The following is a 19,168-nucleotide window of genomic DNA, read 5'->3' as shown; positions in this document are numbered from 1 at the left end:
ATTATCTCAAAAAATACGTCGAATGTAATTTTATTCAATTATTAATGATATAAATAAACTCATTTCTGCTCAGAAGGACTTGAATTGAGTGTAGCATTATACTACTATTATACTTGAAATTATGTAGTGCAGTGTCGAAACGTAAGATTATATATTATTACTGATAATAATATCTTTATTCAAATATATCACCATTTAACAAAGCAAATTTCTGTTTTTTTAATTAATTAATTTTTCAAAAATTATCCGTTCTTCATACGTAAAAGGTAAGAATCTTCTATTCGTTCCAGAAAGGATTAAACGAGACGAAACGAAACACAAATATTGTGTATCTTATATATATGACAAATATCAGCATATTTCAAATGTACATAGATATATATACAATGATTTAACTTTATTTAATCTGCTTTATAAATAATATTAACAGTCAATCGAATTGTTTAAGTAATTTGTAAAATTATCATATATATATATATATATATTTATTTATTAAATAATTAATTTTCTTTCACTACCATTATCATTTAATTATCATTTCATAAATATAACAGAAACAGAGAACTAAATGTTGTAAATAAAGATATTCATATATCAAAGACAAAATATGGTAAGGTGTATTTTATTAGAAGCAATCAAGCTGAATGATACAAAAACCTGTCCTCTCTATACTACAACTTACCCTATAGGAGAATAATATACTATTTCCATACAATGATTTTCTCTCTCCGTTTAATATATACACAAATTTTCATTTTCAATCACAAATCGTACATGGTATATTAGTCCATTTCCCGTTTCTAAAATTTATTTTGTATGCAACAAAAATGGGTATCCCTATACATTTATTCGGTTATTTTCACATAACAATAACTATACAAGACTATATAATATACTTTTTTTATAATATATATAGAACTGTATAACGAATAATGAATCAAGAATTGAACGGGTATTCAACATTTAACAAGTAGAAATATCCGTCATTCATGACATGTACCCTCTGGCACATTGCACCATTACTTCCTGATCACGATGACCAGAGAGCCATCTCTATTGATATTTAAATTGAGCACCCAGTTACGCACTTCATTCGATTTGCATCCTTATAAAATATTCACTGATCTATATGGCACTAAGAGTCCCTTTCAATCTCGAGAAGAAGGTCGGAATTCATTGCGGTGCGTCAGCAATGAACTTCTTACCTTATTCCCCTAGTGCAAAGAAGAAAAATAAATAGTGGACCAAAAATACCAAAGATTCTGTTTCAATTTATCAAGCTGACAGGAATTTTATTCGGTGTAGATAATGCTAAACAGCATAAAGATCAACAGCAAACGGAAGACTTTCGTTGATGATTCCTTCCTGTTTACTAATAATATCATTTTTTTAATATCGAGTATCTTCTAATTTGGAAAAAAATAGATACTCCTTTGGACGCTTAAATATAAACATTTAAAGTATAGTGTTCTAATTCGATAATGAGAACGAAAAAGTGTAAATTGAGAAAAAGTGTAATTTAAACGACAAATTATAATAGGAGACACCATTCTTTACATAAACTGGAACGTCCCTATTTCTATAAAGTCAACGTGAGCGGAGCCTACACCTACGTCACGCCACATCACGAACGGGGTGTGATTCACGCAAACGTCACGCACCGAAAGAAAAATGAACCGTTATAGTATGTAGTAGTATATGCATGTAATGTATATTTATGTATGTAATAAAAACGATGCATTAAGGTTATGTTAATGATCTCCATCCCAAGACAAAGTCTGCGGAAGGGGGTGTCACCAAACTATACTTTCAGTACTCCCTTTCTCTTTCTCTCTCTCTATCACACACTTATCTCTCTCTCTTTCTCTCTCTCTCTCTCTCTCTCTCTCTCTCTCTCTCTCTTCTCTCTCTCTCTCTCTCCATTCGTGACAGATTTATGTGAAGCAGGAGTTTGTGTATTGCTGTACCGGTTGCCAAGAAGTCACAATTCAGTGAAATCGAGGTTCCGGTGCCCCCCTACCGTAAGTGTGATCTAAGAGCACAAAGCTATTAGATTCAATTTAATTGAAATACTTTAAAATTTTAATAATTTATATTCTCCCTAGACATCGATTATTTGAGCAAGTGAATGGACGAGGCTAAGTGTTTTGGGGAGGGGGACAATTTGTCCACCACGCAAACCCCATATGTCCAGAGAGAAATTATCTGTTTCTAGTTTTGATTACTTAACTAAGAATATGGGAAAAAGGAGGAAGAATCTGTCTATGACGCAATCAATAGAATCGTGGATAATATAAGGTGTGTATATAGATATAGTGTATATTATATATATGCAAGTGTGTTTGAGTATATATACATAAAATTTGCTCGTAACTTCCTTTGTACTGTGTTTCATTAAGTGTTGCTGAAGAAGACAAAAAAGGAAGCATTGACGAGATAGTCTTGCTGCTTTTGTCTAGAAGATTTATGGAGTCGTTTTAACCAAAAATCTTCTAGTTTTGTTGTGAAGCTGTGTTTGCAGTGTGAAGCTTCTTGTGTGAAGCGTAACGTTCAGGAAAGAGGAACTTATAAGTCTTCTCGTATTTATGTTAACAAACTGATATTTGTGAAATTGTAAATTGTGAATTGTAAATAGAACGAGACCTATCAATCATACTACACGATAAAGATTAATTCTTAATGTATCTATTTAAATTGGAAGACTAAAGTAAATAATATGTACGAAGTGTTTTAGGAAATCAACGACACCGATAAAGATTTGGATAAGACTTTAGAATATATAGACACAAATACAACCGAATTTTTTTAGAATGGAATTATTGATATCTTAAACCCAAACATCAAAGTTCTTTTTTTGTTCAGTTCCTCCGTTAGAATTGAGCTATTTTTATGAGAAGACTAAGTCAGAAAGTTTCCTAAAATTACTATGGAAGTAAGCCGAAAATAAATTTTTGATTAAAGTGTTCATAGCTAAATATTTTTCGCGTAGAGTAAAAATAAAAAAGTCATCTCAATTCTAAGCCTGACAAGAGAGTTGAGAACATACCGAACTCTAATTAATCCTGTTGTAATACCTTTTGCTCAACCTTCCTTTCATCATTCCTCTATGCTCTTCATATACTATTGTTATTATTATTATCATTATTATTTGCTATACAGAAGAAAATATTTATAATAAAATCTTTAAAAATATTAAATTTTGTTCGAAAATTATTGCGAAATCATTTCCGGTTTCACTTTTCTTAGTAAATCTGAATACTAAATAATGATTTGAAGAGAAATCCATTATTGTACAATTTTGAATTCGTTCGATTTTTTTAAAGCTATTTACATTTGATGCGGCTCATCTGTCGTTAATATTCAAAATTGATAAAATGTTTGAAAGAAATTCGTTTTACAAACGTTTGAACCGAACAAGCATAACATGAAAATGCATCTGGATTTACACGATGACAATATTATGATAGAAAATATAAATTGTTCCATCAATTTGTACAATTCTTATGCAATACCCATTATCCTAATGGCATTATATCTAATTTGAACTATGCTGCCCGTATTGCACATCATACATTATCTTTTTGTTATATAATTTTCATGTTAATATAATGGACAAAACTACATTTTCCCAGGCATATGTAAGGAATTAAATAATGTGCTAATTATAATTCCAACTACAACAGTATACAAATGTCGGAAAAAATTGAAGACAAACTTGATTAATGAGTATTTTGCGTCTCTTTGTTTCATTTTTTTTGTGGTTACTGTTTCTTCACACACACAATTTTATGTAATAAGAACACAAATGTATACATATACACTATGTACATTACCGTGTTATAACACCGATGACTCGTATAATCTGCGATTCCCCCTCGATTAATTATTTTTGAATCTCGTCAATGAGATGGAGAAAGAATTACAGACGATTTTATATCCGATCGGTGTGTCTACGGTTGTAAAGATACCCGCCATGGGTCCGAACTGGGTCCACACCATTTTTTGGAGTAGTTTTTTCAGGAACTGTGACTACATTCTAGTTAAGCAGCGCGTGCAAAAAATATAGAGGATAAATGGAAAAGGATATGAAATGATGTAAACCGAAATTCTACATTCTAAGAGACTGATGGCACTAGACGCATTGTAAATCCACAAATGGATGTTCGACGAAAAGACGGGTGTTAAAGGACGTTGCACAAGGAATACGAGAAGCCACAGATTGAGAGATAAAGTACACCATTGTGTACAGTCCTAACTGATTGAAATAACGACTAAAGAGTTGGATCGAAGTTTGGCTTCAGGCATGTGATACAAAGTCCTCTGTAAGGACATCACTAATGTGTAAGTAAATGATCCAGTACATTAGATTAAAGCAGACGAAACAAACAGGAAACACTACTCTGGAGTATTTATCGATATCACTGGGGCTTACGCCAAACAGCTTGTTAGTATTTTTGCAAAAGGCTGACTCCAAATCCGGAGCACCGTTGGCTGGGTTTTCAAGTGACGATGTCTTGCAATATGTCTTTGGGTCGGCGATTTTAAGCCGAATATCTTGCTGCAAAGAAACAAAATAAAAATAAATTTTAGTAAAATTATATTATCTGTGCTTATGTTTAAACATATGACTTTCACACACCCTTTGCCTCCCACCTTGAAAGTGTAATTCACTTTCAAGATGTGAGGCATAGCTTACACTTTCATTAATATCTTAAATCTATTATTAACATAATAAATAATTTTAATATAACTTAGTATAAATCATTGTTTATCATATACTAATATATAAAACGTAGATATTTATTGTGATAAACAACAATATTTAAGTAAAGTAGCCTCTAACTACATAAAACTGAAGATAAAAAAAATCTATCTAATTATATTTATATATATGTTATAACTTATTACTAATTTATTTTTATGAAAATATAAATAATGTTAATCTAAGAATTAAACAAAAAATATCTAATTTGTTTTTATTAATAAATAATGAAATAATACCATACAATTCAAACATATTAGGATTAGGATTAATGGAATAAGAAAGTGCCAAGGGAGATTTACCCAGGAGGATTTCTATGGAAAACTGGGCGCTATTTAGGTGTTACACACGAAGAAAACTCGGAAAAGCACGTAGTCAACCCGTTGCTGAAGCAAAAACCAGTGGTGCGTTATCCTATGGGCAAAAATGGCAATTGCCTGGGGTCTTCGCTAACAGATGGCCCCTATCCAATCATTTATAAGAAAAAATTTCCCCCAAAAATTCCTCCGAAGAAAATGTCTGAAATCAACACTATACGTTGGTTCCACTAATTAAAATATACCTGGACCCCATAAAATTATAACGCTCCACTGGCAAAAACCGTTAATCAATTACCAGTGGTTTTATACACTCGGGCAATGGTTGGTCAAATATATTATTAATATAAACCTAGGAGGAGTAACAAAGTAAGAAATAAAAATCTATTTAATGTTGGTAGAATAAAAAAAAAACAGAATATGAATATTTAATGTTTACAGATTAATTTAATTATTAAGATAATTAAGAAAAATTATAAATTTTAAAAAAAGGGAAAGAAAATTTAAAATATTAAAAAAATAATTTTTAATAAATGCTTGATTCATATTATCGCATTAATAAATAATAAACAGAATGACAATTTAAAATTTTTAAAAACTTAATAACATATTTTTTATTTTTAATTAAAAAGCTCTAGGAAAAATAAGTAAAAAAAATGTAAATAATACTTTTTTGAAAATTTTCCATTAATCATTTTATTCAAAAGTAGTGAACTGTATTAGAAATAAAATTTTTAAAAAATATATTGATTAAAAAATTACAGAATCGCGTAATTAACTATTACGTAAAACGAAAATGTATTGCCTAGTATGAGTTATAAATAACAAAATTAATAATGAGTTTCCACTCTTCTGAGGTTCATCAATTAAACATTTTTTTTTAAATTCACTGTTAAATAATTAAAAAACATCAATTTTTATCAAAGCTCTACTACAGTTTATCAAAGCTTTACTGAAGTTATTCAATGTAAAGTTTGTTACATTAAAGTATAAATGTACAGTAAACTATAGTTTCATGGCAAGATATGATCCTCATAGTTGATTTTTTGATCATTTTAAAAGAAAAGTAATCGTTTATTTACATCATAAATTAAAAATTTTAAGTTCTCTACAACTATTAAATATTTGCTTTTTTAAAATATTTTTACGTAAAATAAAATAAATTAAAATGTAAAAATATTGATAGGATCCAAAAATATAAAAAGTTCAAAAATATTTTAATATATATATTTATTTACTTAAATGGAACGGATTAAGAAATAAAAAGAGAAATTTTAGACTATAAATATTACAGACGTTTATCCAAAATTCCAGAAAAATTCTTATAAAGAAATAGATTTTAAAGTAAAGTAATTTTGTATATTGTAAGCAGTTCAATTACGAAATGTATTTTCCTCAAAAAATATTACATATTTTGTACTCAAATATTATTGGTTTAGAAAAAGTGTAAACGGATTTAAAACGGAATAATATATATATATTTTTTCTTTGGCCATCTTGCCATCTTCATCTTCACTCTTGTGGATTTGAATAAACATTTATTCTATATTACTCACGTTTGGAATAAAATTTTTTTATAAATTCTCCAGTAAATAAAAAGATTAAAATTTATGTATTTTTTTAAAAAAGTATAATAAAATGAATAACTGTTGGTGTTGAAAACTTTTCTGTAAAAACAGTTTTACGATTGATTGAAAATTACATTTGTAATCATAAAGAAAGCTTTCTATATATAGAAAACAATAGTAAAATATATTATTTCATATATGTAAAAGCTTCCTTTTTGATTTTAGAATTCATACTTTTTACAAAAATTATTGAAGCATATATTTTCATATCCTATAGAAATATATAATATTATATACAATTAAATTTTCGTTCTAAGTAACAGCAATTAATAGGCTTTAATACAGTGTATAAAATTGAAGGAAATTTGAAATATCATTAAAATAAAATAGTTATAAATTTATTATTTTAATTTTATTCACACGGTTTTCTTTAATTCCGTGATGAAGAGAATGGTCGGATGAAGAGGAGGAGGAGGAGGACGAGTAGGAAAACAGAAGTTTGACAGATCACGCAAATGGGCGTACATGGAGTTTACTACTATTTAATGAACATAATTGCTTCCGAGTTTAATTAGAAGGGAGAAGAAGAAGGAAAAACATTCGAATGTAATTTTCGTTGTTTCTCACGCAAACATTTCTCTAAAGATATTCACGAAAGCCCGGAATGTTGTATTTGGCTACTAAGTAAATTAAACAGATTTTAAAGTTAAAAACAAAATTTAAATAAATAAAAATCTTGTATTTTTTTAAAGTAAAAAGCATATTTTAAATTGTTAATTAATGATACTTCTAATTCGTCTTAAAATATTTTTTAAAGTTTATAAAATAAGTATAATATCATTAATTATATTTACATTTCTTTTATTTATTTATTTGATTAATAATTTCAATTATCAGAAGAAAAAAATTCTTTTTTGTAATTATTTACATTTCTAATTATAAAACAATTTAAATTTTTATAATTATAGATATAAAGTTTAATTTTTTTAAATGGCAAAAAAATTTTATAATTTTTTAAAGATTCGTGATATATTTTTCCAGAGGGGGGAGCAGCTTTCGGGTTATGGTTCGAAATTCTAATGAAGATCACTCCCCCTCCAATCCCATCTTCACCACAAAGGACCATCCCCAAAAAACCTTTAGTCATTGACTGAGAAAAACTCAAACTACCCATGATCAAAATAATTTTTTATCATGGGTCATAGGCTTTTTGCTTGACACATTCGGGCTCCTGTTGGCACTAGGCTTCAGTTTGGCCGAACCCTTATAGTTCAGCCATTATATTTTGTTCACACTATTATGACCTAAAATACAAAACTGTATAAGATCATTTATTTTGTTAGAATAGAATACATTATTACGTCAATTTAACGTAATTTTAAATCCTTTTGTAATATAAAATGTGAACAAACTATAGAAATAACGTCAAACTGAAGAATGCTCTTAAAGTTTTCAAATAATTAATATGAATGTCATGAGCATTTTATAATACAAACAACAGCCTACCACTCTAGGAATTCCAGAAATTTTTCATGGGCTGTCTGTCCCGTTTCTCACTATTTACTCACTTTCATTATGAGATTAGCCCAATTCATAATAGCTATGGAAAAAAACCCAATAAGTGCCAACAATGGAAAAAGAACAACAAATTTATTACTATTAAGCTTCTGAAAATCAAAAATTTTAAGAAAAAATATTAAAATTTACGAACCATATTAATAGGAAAGACGTATAATTAATTATATATTTTTATAAAAATTAGAGTAAAAAATATAAAATATTGTAGATATTATTTTAAATATAGGATTATAAACAAAAATGATATTCATAATATTTAAATAAATTAGAGAACAAGAAATTTATAGATTTACTTGGATGAAGAGGAAGAATTTTTAATTATTCGTAACATTATACAGTATTTCTGCTATGTTAAATTCTTTGAAAATATCCGATATAAGTTTTATTATATTTATTTAGCTTAAATATCAATAATGGAACCGGTTTAAGTAGTGAACAAACACTTCAAATTGTGAAAAAATTCTGTTGACGGATTATAAAATTTATCTATTGTTTGGGTTATCTATTTATTGTTTAGAGAGAGAGAGAGAGAGAGAAAGACAAATATTTCTATACAAATATTATTTTTAAAATTAATTTATTAAATTCTTTGACCTTTATGCCTTCGAGTCATAATGTAGTTGTTTTAATCTTCCTCATTTAATGAATGTTTAATCTTAAATCAAGAGGTGAAACGTTATAAAATATTTTAAAAAATAAGATTTCCATTCATAAATTAATAATAAAACTTTATAGTTTTTTCCATATTATTTATACAGAAGTGAAATTTTTATGGAACTTCTTGAAGAGAGACTATAATTTAGTCCTCTCTAAATGTAAATAACTTCACAACATCCTACTATTTTAAATATTTTAATAATTTAACACATAAAATAGTTTTATTAGTTAAAACTAGAGTTAGAAGTAAATTTTATATGATTTTATCTTAACGCCAGTTATGAGATTTTCAATATATTAAAAGACACATTGATTTAACTCACACAGATAATGACTGTAGATACAATTCCAGATCTTTTACAAATTGAAATTTTCAGAAAATATCTCATTTTAAGATTATTTTAATATGAAAAATTTCTTTGATAAACTTCAAAGGATAAATCAAAGTAAAAGAGAGTATTTTATTAAATGTTTATTCTAACAAATATTATATAATATGTTCACTTAGACGATTCTTGGCGAATAAACGTTCCTAAAGTAATAAAACACGTCCATAAAATTGTATCTGTTGGAAGTTAACAGCAACCGGCTACCAGCTGGGTAAGACTGAAGTTGACGTCTTTATTTTGTTCTAGTAAAGATACGGTCCAACAGGTCTAGTGCGAAGACAGCTGTGGTTGACGCACCTTGTCAACAGATAACTGCTATCTGTTGATGTACGGCCCAAAGAGTAAGTAGTCCTTAGCGCTTTCGACAAAAATTTCCAACTGTAAAACTTTCGACTCGTATAAAATTATGAATTATTTAATATATTTTTATATAAAATTTCAATTTGTCTTGTTGGAGAGTTTAAAATACAGGCTAAAAATTTTTCAAGACACTATCCAGCTCCCAAGAAATGATTTATGTGAATATCCCTTGTGAATAGTTTTAGTAAAGCTTATGAAAATTTGATTCAAAAATTTAAAATATATAAATCTCAATTATTCCAACTGAGCTTCTATCTCTATAATTTATTTAAAATATTGTTAGCACATTAATTTTTAATGCTTCGTTGAAAATTACATAACTGATGATTCCTCCGGTTCTTCATAATATATATACGATGATTCTTTCTAAATTATTCAAATAGCTTTTCCGAAGAAAATTATCTTGGCACGTGTAATTAATTAAATATAGGAATATAATAAAGAATTAAGTATCTAAAAGTTGACTGAATAATTTTAAGATCTAAAAACAATAGTAAATTCATAAGCAAATAAAATTAATTTTAGATTAACACGGTTATTAAAAAATTAATTTTAAAATATTCTACATTAATTAATTGTTCGTTCTTTACTGTAAACTAATTATAATATTCAAAAAGATTTAAATGAGTCTATAGTCATAAGGCATTTCTTAACAGTAAATGTTTTTAGTTTTAGAATTTATATTATAAAATTAATTTTGTATAGAAATATTTTAATATATTTTATGCTTTTCTCTATTAAATTTTACACACTATTTCCCGCTTAAGTCATTATATTAAAAATATAAGCGTAATACAAAGACATATGTATTTGATAAGTAATCGACTATCAGAAAACCAATATTGAAATGCAATAAAAACTCTATTATATTATCTTTAATATTGTTTTATAGTATAAAGCAACAAAAATCAGCTTTCTCTATAAAATTTTCATATTAAAAGTAACAAATTTTACAAATTAGTGAATGAAATCGCCATTATTACGAAATTAAAATAATGATAATATAACTGGAGAATACCTCTTGAGGTTTTGTTAATAATTTATGCTAAATTTTCTTACATGCTGGGGAAATATGTTTTCAAGTTACATAAACAAAAATGCTAAACAATAAAAATAATAATATAAAAATTAAAATGGTTTTCTATGAACAATTGTCTACATCATAACATGTGTCTCATTGATGTAATTTATAATTAATGGGGCAAATATTCATAACTTTTAATTACTTTATTCATATTTGTTAACATACATAGAACATAGTAACTAACGAGCCAACAGTCTTATTGTAAGTATAACAATATATATTAATTTTGCGACTGAAATTTCGCACACGAAAGCATCATAAGTTTCGGATTAATTCGATTTTGTGGAATTACATAAGCGTGGATGTAACTTATTTGCTGGGCGAAGTAACTTATCCCTATTCAACTCTGTCTATAGGGATATTTAACAGTTCAAATGCAACCAAACCTTTTACGGTGAAATCTAAGAACATGCTGAAGACTTGTGTAAAAAAATTAGCATCGAAACTCGCCACTACGGCATTTTTGGCGCTATAATCAACAAACATTTTATTTATACAAGACATTTTTCTATAAAGAAACCTGAGCTGTACAGAAAAAACAGTTCAATGCGGTTTTTATTCTGAAGACCTGAAGGCGATGATCAGTGTGTTTAAAGGTGGACAGTAATTGATCATCTGTGACGCTTCTCACATGCAATGCGATATTGTCTTTCAATACTGCCAAATTTACAATTTGTCTTCGAAAACCACACTTTTTAAGTGTCCCAAAAACAAAATCACACGGTTTAAGATTCATAGCGCCTAAACTTCCATAGCGGTGAGTTTTGATACTATTATCTTTATGAAAATGTGTTTCTCACGTACTGAAACAGCAGAAAACCGTATTTGATCGCACGTCTCTCTGGAGGGCATTAAATAGGGGTACTTTAATTGCTATAACCCATTATTTATTATATTTTGGTCCACATTATTATCGTTTTTCAGCTTCAGTTCTAAAATTTAATTTTTAGCAATTATAAAAATTAGAACAAAAAGTTTTCTCGATTAAAAACTTTATGTAGTTCTACGTTATCATAGTAACTGGATAAATTATTTTAATAAGAAGTCAATTAATTAAAGATTATTGAAGATGATATAAAATTATTAAAATTTAAAAAAATTGAAATACAGTATAACCTGTGTAAACCGGACTCGTAGGGTACCAAATATTTTTTCTCGTTTGGCAGGTTTCAAGTTTAAACAAGTGTTTTTTTAACAGAAAATAGCTGCATTCCTAAGAATTTTTCTCGTTTAGACAGGTTTCTGTTTTATTACGGTTCCGTTTTGGACAGGTTTTACTGTAGTTATAAATTTTAGGGCATACTTAATGTTCCTCTTAGAAAGGAACGATGTTATTTTATTTCGAGTAAACTCAGAACTTTTAGCTTGAGGAAACTCTTGAACAAATTTTCAAATATTTGATTATCGAATTCTTTGAAAAGTGTTTGAAGAATTCAGTAATGAAAATAAGATTTAAAGCTACACTTCGTAAATTCGAATTATATACACTAATGTTTCTCAACTAGTAAGCCGTGAGCTACACGGGAGGCTGAATAATGTCACAATCTTTTAAAATAGTTTATCTAACTAAAAGGAAAAAAAAACACTAGAAAATATTACTCTAATCCTCCTACAAATGTTTAAAAAAATGAGTTGCAATTAATACCCAGCCATACTTTAAACTGAATACCTCATTTAACACAGGCTACGTGTATAGAATCAACAACAAATTAGGAAATAAGTCATTATAGAAACCTGAATTTACTTACTAAATTTATCCATATATTAAATTATAAAGTTTTAAAATAATATTGAATTAGTATTATTAACAAAGTTATAATTAAAATATTCTTAAATAAAACATTTTAAAATAATAATAAATAACATTTATTTATTTCTGTTTCAGGAAACACAATTAACCTTTGAACAACGGCCATTGATGAGGATATAAAAAATGGTCATTTTTCGGAGGTAGACGTTGTTTTCAGGTTATTTTGTATGCATTTTTGTACCAGAATTAAGTTCTGAAAAAAATAAATGCTGTTTAGAGATGGCCGTTTTTAGGAGGTGGCCGTCATTGGAGATTCGAACGTATAATATTAATCAAAATTCTAATTTTATAAACACGTTTCTGATAGTTTCCTGTTGATAATTTTAATAATTTCCTGTAGAAAGAATGAATTTAAGAATAGATATTATAATTTTTAGAATGTTTATGATATTATAATTTTTAAAATGGTAATTCATTAATTCTGTTAACGTAATGAGAATTCTTGTTCTATATTAATTACATTTAAAAATTATTTTAAATAAAACAATTTCATTAATTCTATTAAATTCATTTTCATAATAATTAGATGAATATGCGAAATTAATAACTAAAAGCAATAATAAAAAAAAGACTTAATTGAATTTATTTTTGAAGTATCCAACGTTAATTAATGAAAACTTTTAACAATCCATACTCGCTTTATCCAAGATATAAACATAGATAATTTCCTGTTAATGGTTGTTATATAATGATGGTTATTTTATTCACTTTGCTTCATTATTAATTTCAGATTTCTAACGTTCAACCGATGAGGTCAATACTGAAACAATTATCCCTCAGTGGTTTACTACATTTAATGATGTATTTCTACCTCATTTAACAAACAGATTTATGTATAAATAAATTATTAAATATTTCGTATTTTAATTACATTATTAGGCTGCAATTTAAAAAATTGTAGACCTATAATTTCCACTGTCATCTATTTGTCTGTCCTTCCTTAGTCTCAAGAACGGTGTTAAATAGATGAAAGTCGAGAGCAGATATGGAAGGATGAGAAACAGGAGGACCTACTAAATATTTACGAACTTCCGGTCTATATCGGAAGTCACATGAATTCAATTCAAATATTTTCTCTGACTGGCATGACTCTGTTGTTATGAGGAAAAGTATGATTTACAGGGAGCAAGACATTACAAATTCGAGATCGAGAACATATATTTTTAGTTAAATAAAATTAAAATATGATTAAAAATTTTTGCTCGATACGTTAATTTTTTAAAATTTACCTTTGAGCAATTTTAAATTTTGATCGTCTCATCGAAATATAAATTCGTACAGACTGATATTTTGCGTGAAGATATATAATTTTTATTATAAAAAAGTGGAGAAATATATATTCCTATAGGCCTATATTTTAGAATTTTATTTTTATATAATTCTTATTTGGAAGGATTCTCATCCGAAGAGGATGGTAAAATCTTTAACGACCCATTAAAAAAAGGTTATTTGATATATATTGAGTGAAAAATATGATAAAAATATAAATGATATTTTTATAATTTTTAATAAAAGTTTATTAAACATTTTCTCATATCTAGAAATTTGCAGTTTATGAGAACTAAAATAAATCTAGTTACATAAGCACGCAATACAGAATAAATTAAAGTAGTGAGATTAAGTCAACAGGATAAACAACTTTTAATTTATATGAAGGCCTATTAAAGTTATGTTAAAACAATTAAAATATAATTAAAAAGATATTCTAATTCGTCGAAAGTACTAAATTAAAGTAATTATACATATATTAGACTCAAATTTTACGTCGAAATTTGTAACTACTCACAAAGGCTGCTACGTAATTTTTTAGTATTTATAGAAGTCGTTTTTATAAATTTATATTCATTAGAGTCGAATTTTTTTTAAATAATGGATTAGAAAAATATTTTTAGAATTGTTTCTGATGGCTGCATTCAAGAATCATTTGTTCTGGAAGAGTGATGCATACGTGACGCAAGAGTGATTATGTATTCGTGTTGCCATGGCGAAGGAATAATTTTATTAAAATAATCTGTTTTAAATAAAATTATTTGTTATTTTTAATTTAAAAAATAGCAAGAAATTATCATAAATATATTCAAAATTTTTTAACTATTGATACGATATTCAAAAATTAATAATTATTTAGAATAGATAGGCAGTGTTAATAACAGTATATTAATAAATAATGTCGCTAATTCATTAAAAAATTGTTGTAAATTTTCTTGCTTAGATTATGTATCATTTCTAAATTAAATTATTTTATTTGCATTATAAAAAATTTCAGAATTTCCTGTGCAAGTTCGGTTCTTAGATATTAGAAAACAAAGAATTACTTGCAATAAATTTTACATATTTATTACCAAAATAAATTATAAAAATAATTTAAAAAAACAAATGAAATAATATATTCAGAGTATTTAACAGTCGTTAATAAATTTCAAACTAAATAATCTCTTAAAATAACAAAATTACTGTTTTGTTCAATTTGAATTCGCGAATAAATCTTACCTTTATTTTATTTAAAACTAAGGAGGAAAAAAAAAGAAATTAAAATTATGAAAATTAATTAAAACGGAGAAATATTTTTTTTTCTTTTAGAAAATTAAATATTGATAATTTTTAAATTAATTTTATTTTTAATCCCTTCGTAATCTTTTACGTGTTAACGTAAAAGATAAATTTGCATTGTAAGATTAAAATTTTGATTTATTGAAGATCATCTCAGCAGAATTACTTGGTCTTAATAAATCTTATGTTTTCATATACGATCCAAAGAAGAATTACTTAATTGATTTTCATTATTTTCTGAGACGAAATTAATTGTAAAGGCATTAAGTTGTGATCAATAAATTAGCAAATAAATAAATAAAATATTAAATTTAATAATTTAATTAATACTAATAATCACATATGTATATTATAATATTAATTTTCCAAATAATTTAATGATTCGAATATCATTATTTATGTATATATTATAAACGAAAATTTATATGAATAAATGAATACATTTTCGTTTAAAATTTGATTTGATTGTATTGAATGTAAAAATTCAATTCACGAAATGTCAAATTTGTAAATTGATCCGAATAGTCGATTAAAGTATTTTTAGTTTTAGTAATAATGTAAATAATCTTATCATGGTAAAAAGAACTTCAGTACTTTAAATAATGAAGTATTAAATTACTTTATTAAGCTTTTTTCTTTAAAAAAAGGAAACATTGTTTAGATTTGAAGGACATTGATGAATAATAATCAAATCGTCATGTTATCTTTCAGAAAAGTTGAAAGTGAAAAATTACCTTTTCTGAATTTCCATTAATTTTAAAGAGATAACAAGATTAGCATGAAAAATTGTACGATTATTCAAACTTTTCTATATATAATTAAATAAAATGAATTCACTTAATAATTACTTAATGGTAGCATCCACTATTTTTTACCAAGGACTTTATAAAATTTTTCTTTCTGCTAATTTTAAATACGAATCTATACAAATTTTCATATAATAAATTCTATTTTAATTAATTTTACACAAATAAATTTAAATTTAGTTTATATATATATTTTAAATCAATCTGTACGGTGAATCGTAGATAATTTCTCGAAATTTTGATTTAACGAAACAATTACTGTATTAAAATAATGAGGTGTTATCATTTATTATCGTTTATTAAGTTATTTAAAGTGAAATTATTCTATTTATTTGATTAAATAATTAGAAAAATAACCGAAATGAAAGGTTTATTAAAGTAATTATGCTCATAACGACATTATTAAGATTTCAAATTGTATAATAGACAATAAAGCATTGAAATTTTCGCTGACACTTGTTTATCCGCGTATTAAACATAAGAGGAACGTCAAAGAATTTATATTATATAAAGTTTGTAAGGATTCTACTGTGATATTTCAGCTACATCAGAGATATTCTGAAGAGAATACTGTTGCTAAGCAACTATGGATGTTGGAGAATTAAACGTTATCTCGTTTCACAAACTCAGACATAATAAAGGATTAACAAATGACGATATCCAAATTATGCGCAAACAATATTTGATAGATTATTATTGATGTTTTAGTAAATCTCTTTCTCTAGAATCTAAAACTGGGATAAGCGTTACTGTAATTACAGTTTGTAATGTACTCAATTATTAAGGGAAGTATAATTAATAAATTTTCGACGAAATGCGATGAGAATCGATTAAAACCCATTAATGAAATTCATATATTTAATAATAATGTTAATAAAGGGATGCTTTCGTATGCGAGGGAGCTTTCAATATTGAATATAATGTATCGATTATTAAATTTGATACAATGGAGAAATCTATTTCAGTTTATTCTATACTTATACGTTTAATTTGCTTGTAGATTTCTACATTTATGTCTTATTGTAAAGGCTGATTATCTATTACCAATTACTCAATTCATAATAAGTTAAAATTATAAGTATTTAATTTAATTAACTCTTGTTTTCAACAGATATAGGAATCATTAATGTATAAAGAATTAATGCTCACTAAACGTTAATGTTTACTGATTATAATATATTAAAAAAATTATTAATAATATATAATTTTATCCTATTTATTCCTCGCTTTCTAAAGAATATATAAGAAATGGAATTTTCATACTTTCAGTAGTCTACATGTAGGAAATTTGCTTCGCCCACACAAAATAATCTATTATTCACTATTTATTATTATTACATATTACTATTATGTATCATATTTATAAAAATAATTAAAAATAATAGAATTTTTTATAGTAGCAACGTTTCAGTAGTGAGGTATTCTCCCCAAAAAATCCCAGAAACAATTCACACTTTGAATACCTGTATACTACCATTGAAATAAAAAGAAGTAAATAAATAAAATTTATATAAATATTTTCAATAAATATCAAATTAAAATAATTTATGTGTTAAAGTTTCTAGCCCGTAAAAATTGAGAACATCTATAATTTAATTTGGTTTTGTTTTGAATAAAGTTATTACAACATATGTATTCTGATAATTTTTAAACATATTTTAATATTTTAATCATTTATAAAATGTATTTTTGACCAATTTTGGAATTAGATTTACATATTCCATAATTTTTATCCCAGTATCAAACATAATACAAAATTAACATAATAATAAAATTTAAAATATATTATTATTTGCAATTTATTACCAATTATTAGGAAAATTAACAAATTAAAAAAAGGATAATATGTCTTTTTTAACTTAATACATTTAAAATTATTACATTACTAATTATTACATTAAAGTATAGTAATTTAGATTAAATTAATTCAATTTGATAACTTTATTTAATACCCAAAAATTCATTTCAAACTTTACAAGAGATTAAAAAAAATTGTTTTTTTTGTTATTTTGATTGGAGAAAAACGATTTTATTTTCTTCCACAAACGTTCATTTATTTGATAATAAGTATTGTAAGAAATTAATTCAAGTATGGATCGACACTAAAATTCTGAACGTGGATTTTTTTTCATAAAGTCCATTATTGAACATTGATTGATTAAGTGCATTACAAAGTAAGCTATTTGTCATTGCTCACAGAGATGCATTTAGTATGTAAGAGTGACAAATACGTTCCCTTCCAATAGCTGCCTATGGAAGACATAAAGAAAAACAAGAAGAAATAGCCAAGAGTTTAAAATAGTATCCAAACAACAGTATCCATGGCAACAGAAAGATGTATCCTAAGGCAGTTTAAGCATTGTTGAAGTTCTGTTCTCCATGTTTGGCTTCCAGCCAAAAAAAGATGTCGATCATTTCGAACAGTACAAGTACTCTATGAGATTTAGAGAAATTATATTTTCTTTTACTTTTGAATTTTATAATTCTTTTCCTTTTTACTATATTACTTCAATTTAACTGTATAAATATATATATAATACGCAACTTTTTCTCGTTATTTTATAAATTTACTATAGGCATGCCTAAATATCTATATATTATATTAAATATATAATTGTAAATGGCCTTTAGATATAAAAATATATTTTACGATTAATTAAATTATATTAATATTAAAATAGCCTGAGAAGATTCCAAGATCATCTATGTGTAATATCGCATCATTTAGGTAAATAAATTGCGTAAAAAGTATTTTCGAATTTGCTACTTGAAAGTTCATAAAATTATGAGAAATTACTTTGTTGTGTATTTTAAAATAGATTAAATAAACAGTGTATATATTTATGTATACAAGAGAAGATTAAGTCTAAATTTAAAATGGACTCCAAAGTAATCACATCACATAAAAGAAACTGAAACGTCGAAAGACGAGAAAAAAGTATTTTAAGTTGGAAGATTGCTTTTAGACACTAGTCGAAAGGAAAATAAGACAAAAGAAAGAAGCAATTTCCTACAACTCACCTGCAACAAAGAAGTTTTTGGAAAAGTTCACAAAAATTCTTCAGACTTTTCTTAGAAGTGTCGAAGCGAAATTGTTTTTCACTTTTAAGGAAATTCGCTATCATTTCTAAAATTGAACTTTACGCTTGATTTTGCTTTAACATTATACTCTCAAAGGAGAATATTGTAACTGAATATTTTTGAAATAATTTTATCGAAATGTAATTTTATGGAGATTGCTTTCTCATTCACCTAGCTGATTTTCCTATTGACCTTTCTCTGTTTCA

At 26.1% G+C, this 19,168-nt stretch overlaps 1 protein-coding gene across 2 annotated transcripts in view; it reads right to left on the bottom strand.

Moving 5' to 3' along the window:
- Positions 1–594: 594 nt before the first annotated feature.
- Positions 595–19,168, bottom strand: part of LOC136968167 (gamma-aminobutyric acid receptor subunit beta-like) — a 176,680-nt gene continuing 158,106 nt past the window's right edge. For both annotated transcript variants that reach the window (XM_067262132.1, XM_067262131.1), the window contains one exon: positions 595–4,558. In XM_067262132.1, the coding sequence (XP_067118233.1) occupies positions 4,298–4,558 (261 nt within the window). In that variant the 3' untranslated portion in view covers positions 595–4,297. The remainder of the gene's footprint in view (positions 4,559–19,168) is intronic.

Source organism: Centruroides vittatus, unplaced genomic scaffold, assembly GCF_030686945.1.
Source record: "Centruroides vittatus isolate TY-2023 unplaced genomic scaffold, ASM3068694v2 contig_1408, whole genome shotgun sequence".
Taxonomy (NCBI): Eukaryota; Metazoa; Arthropoda; class Arachnida; order Scorpiones; family Buthidae; genus Centruroides; species Centruroides vittatus.
Note: the sequence above shows the minus strand (reverse complement) of the source record. Positions and strands in the feature narration are given on the sequence as shown.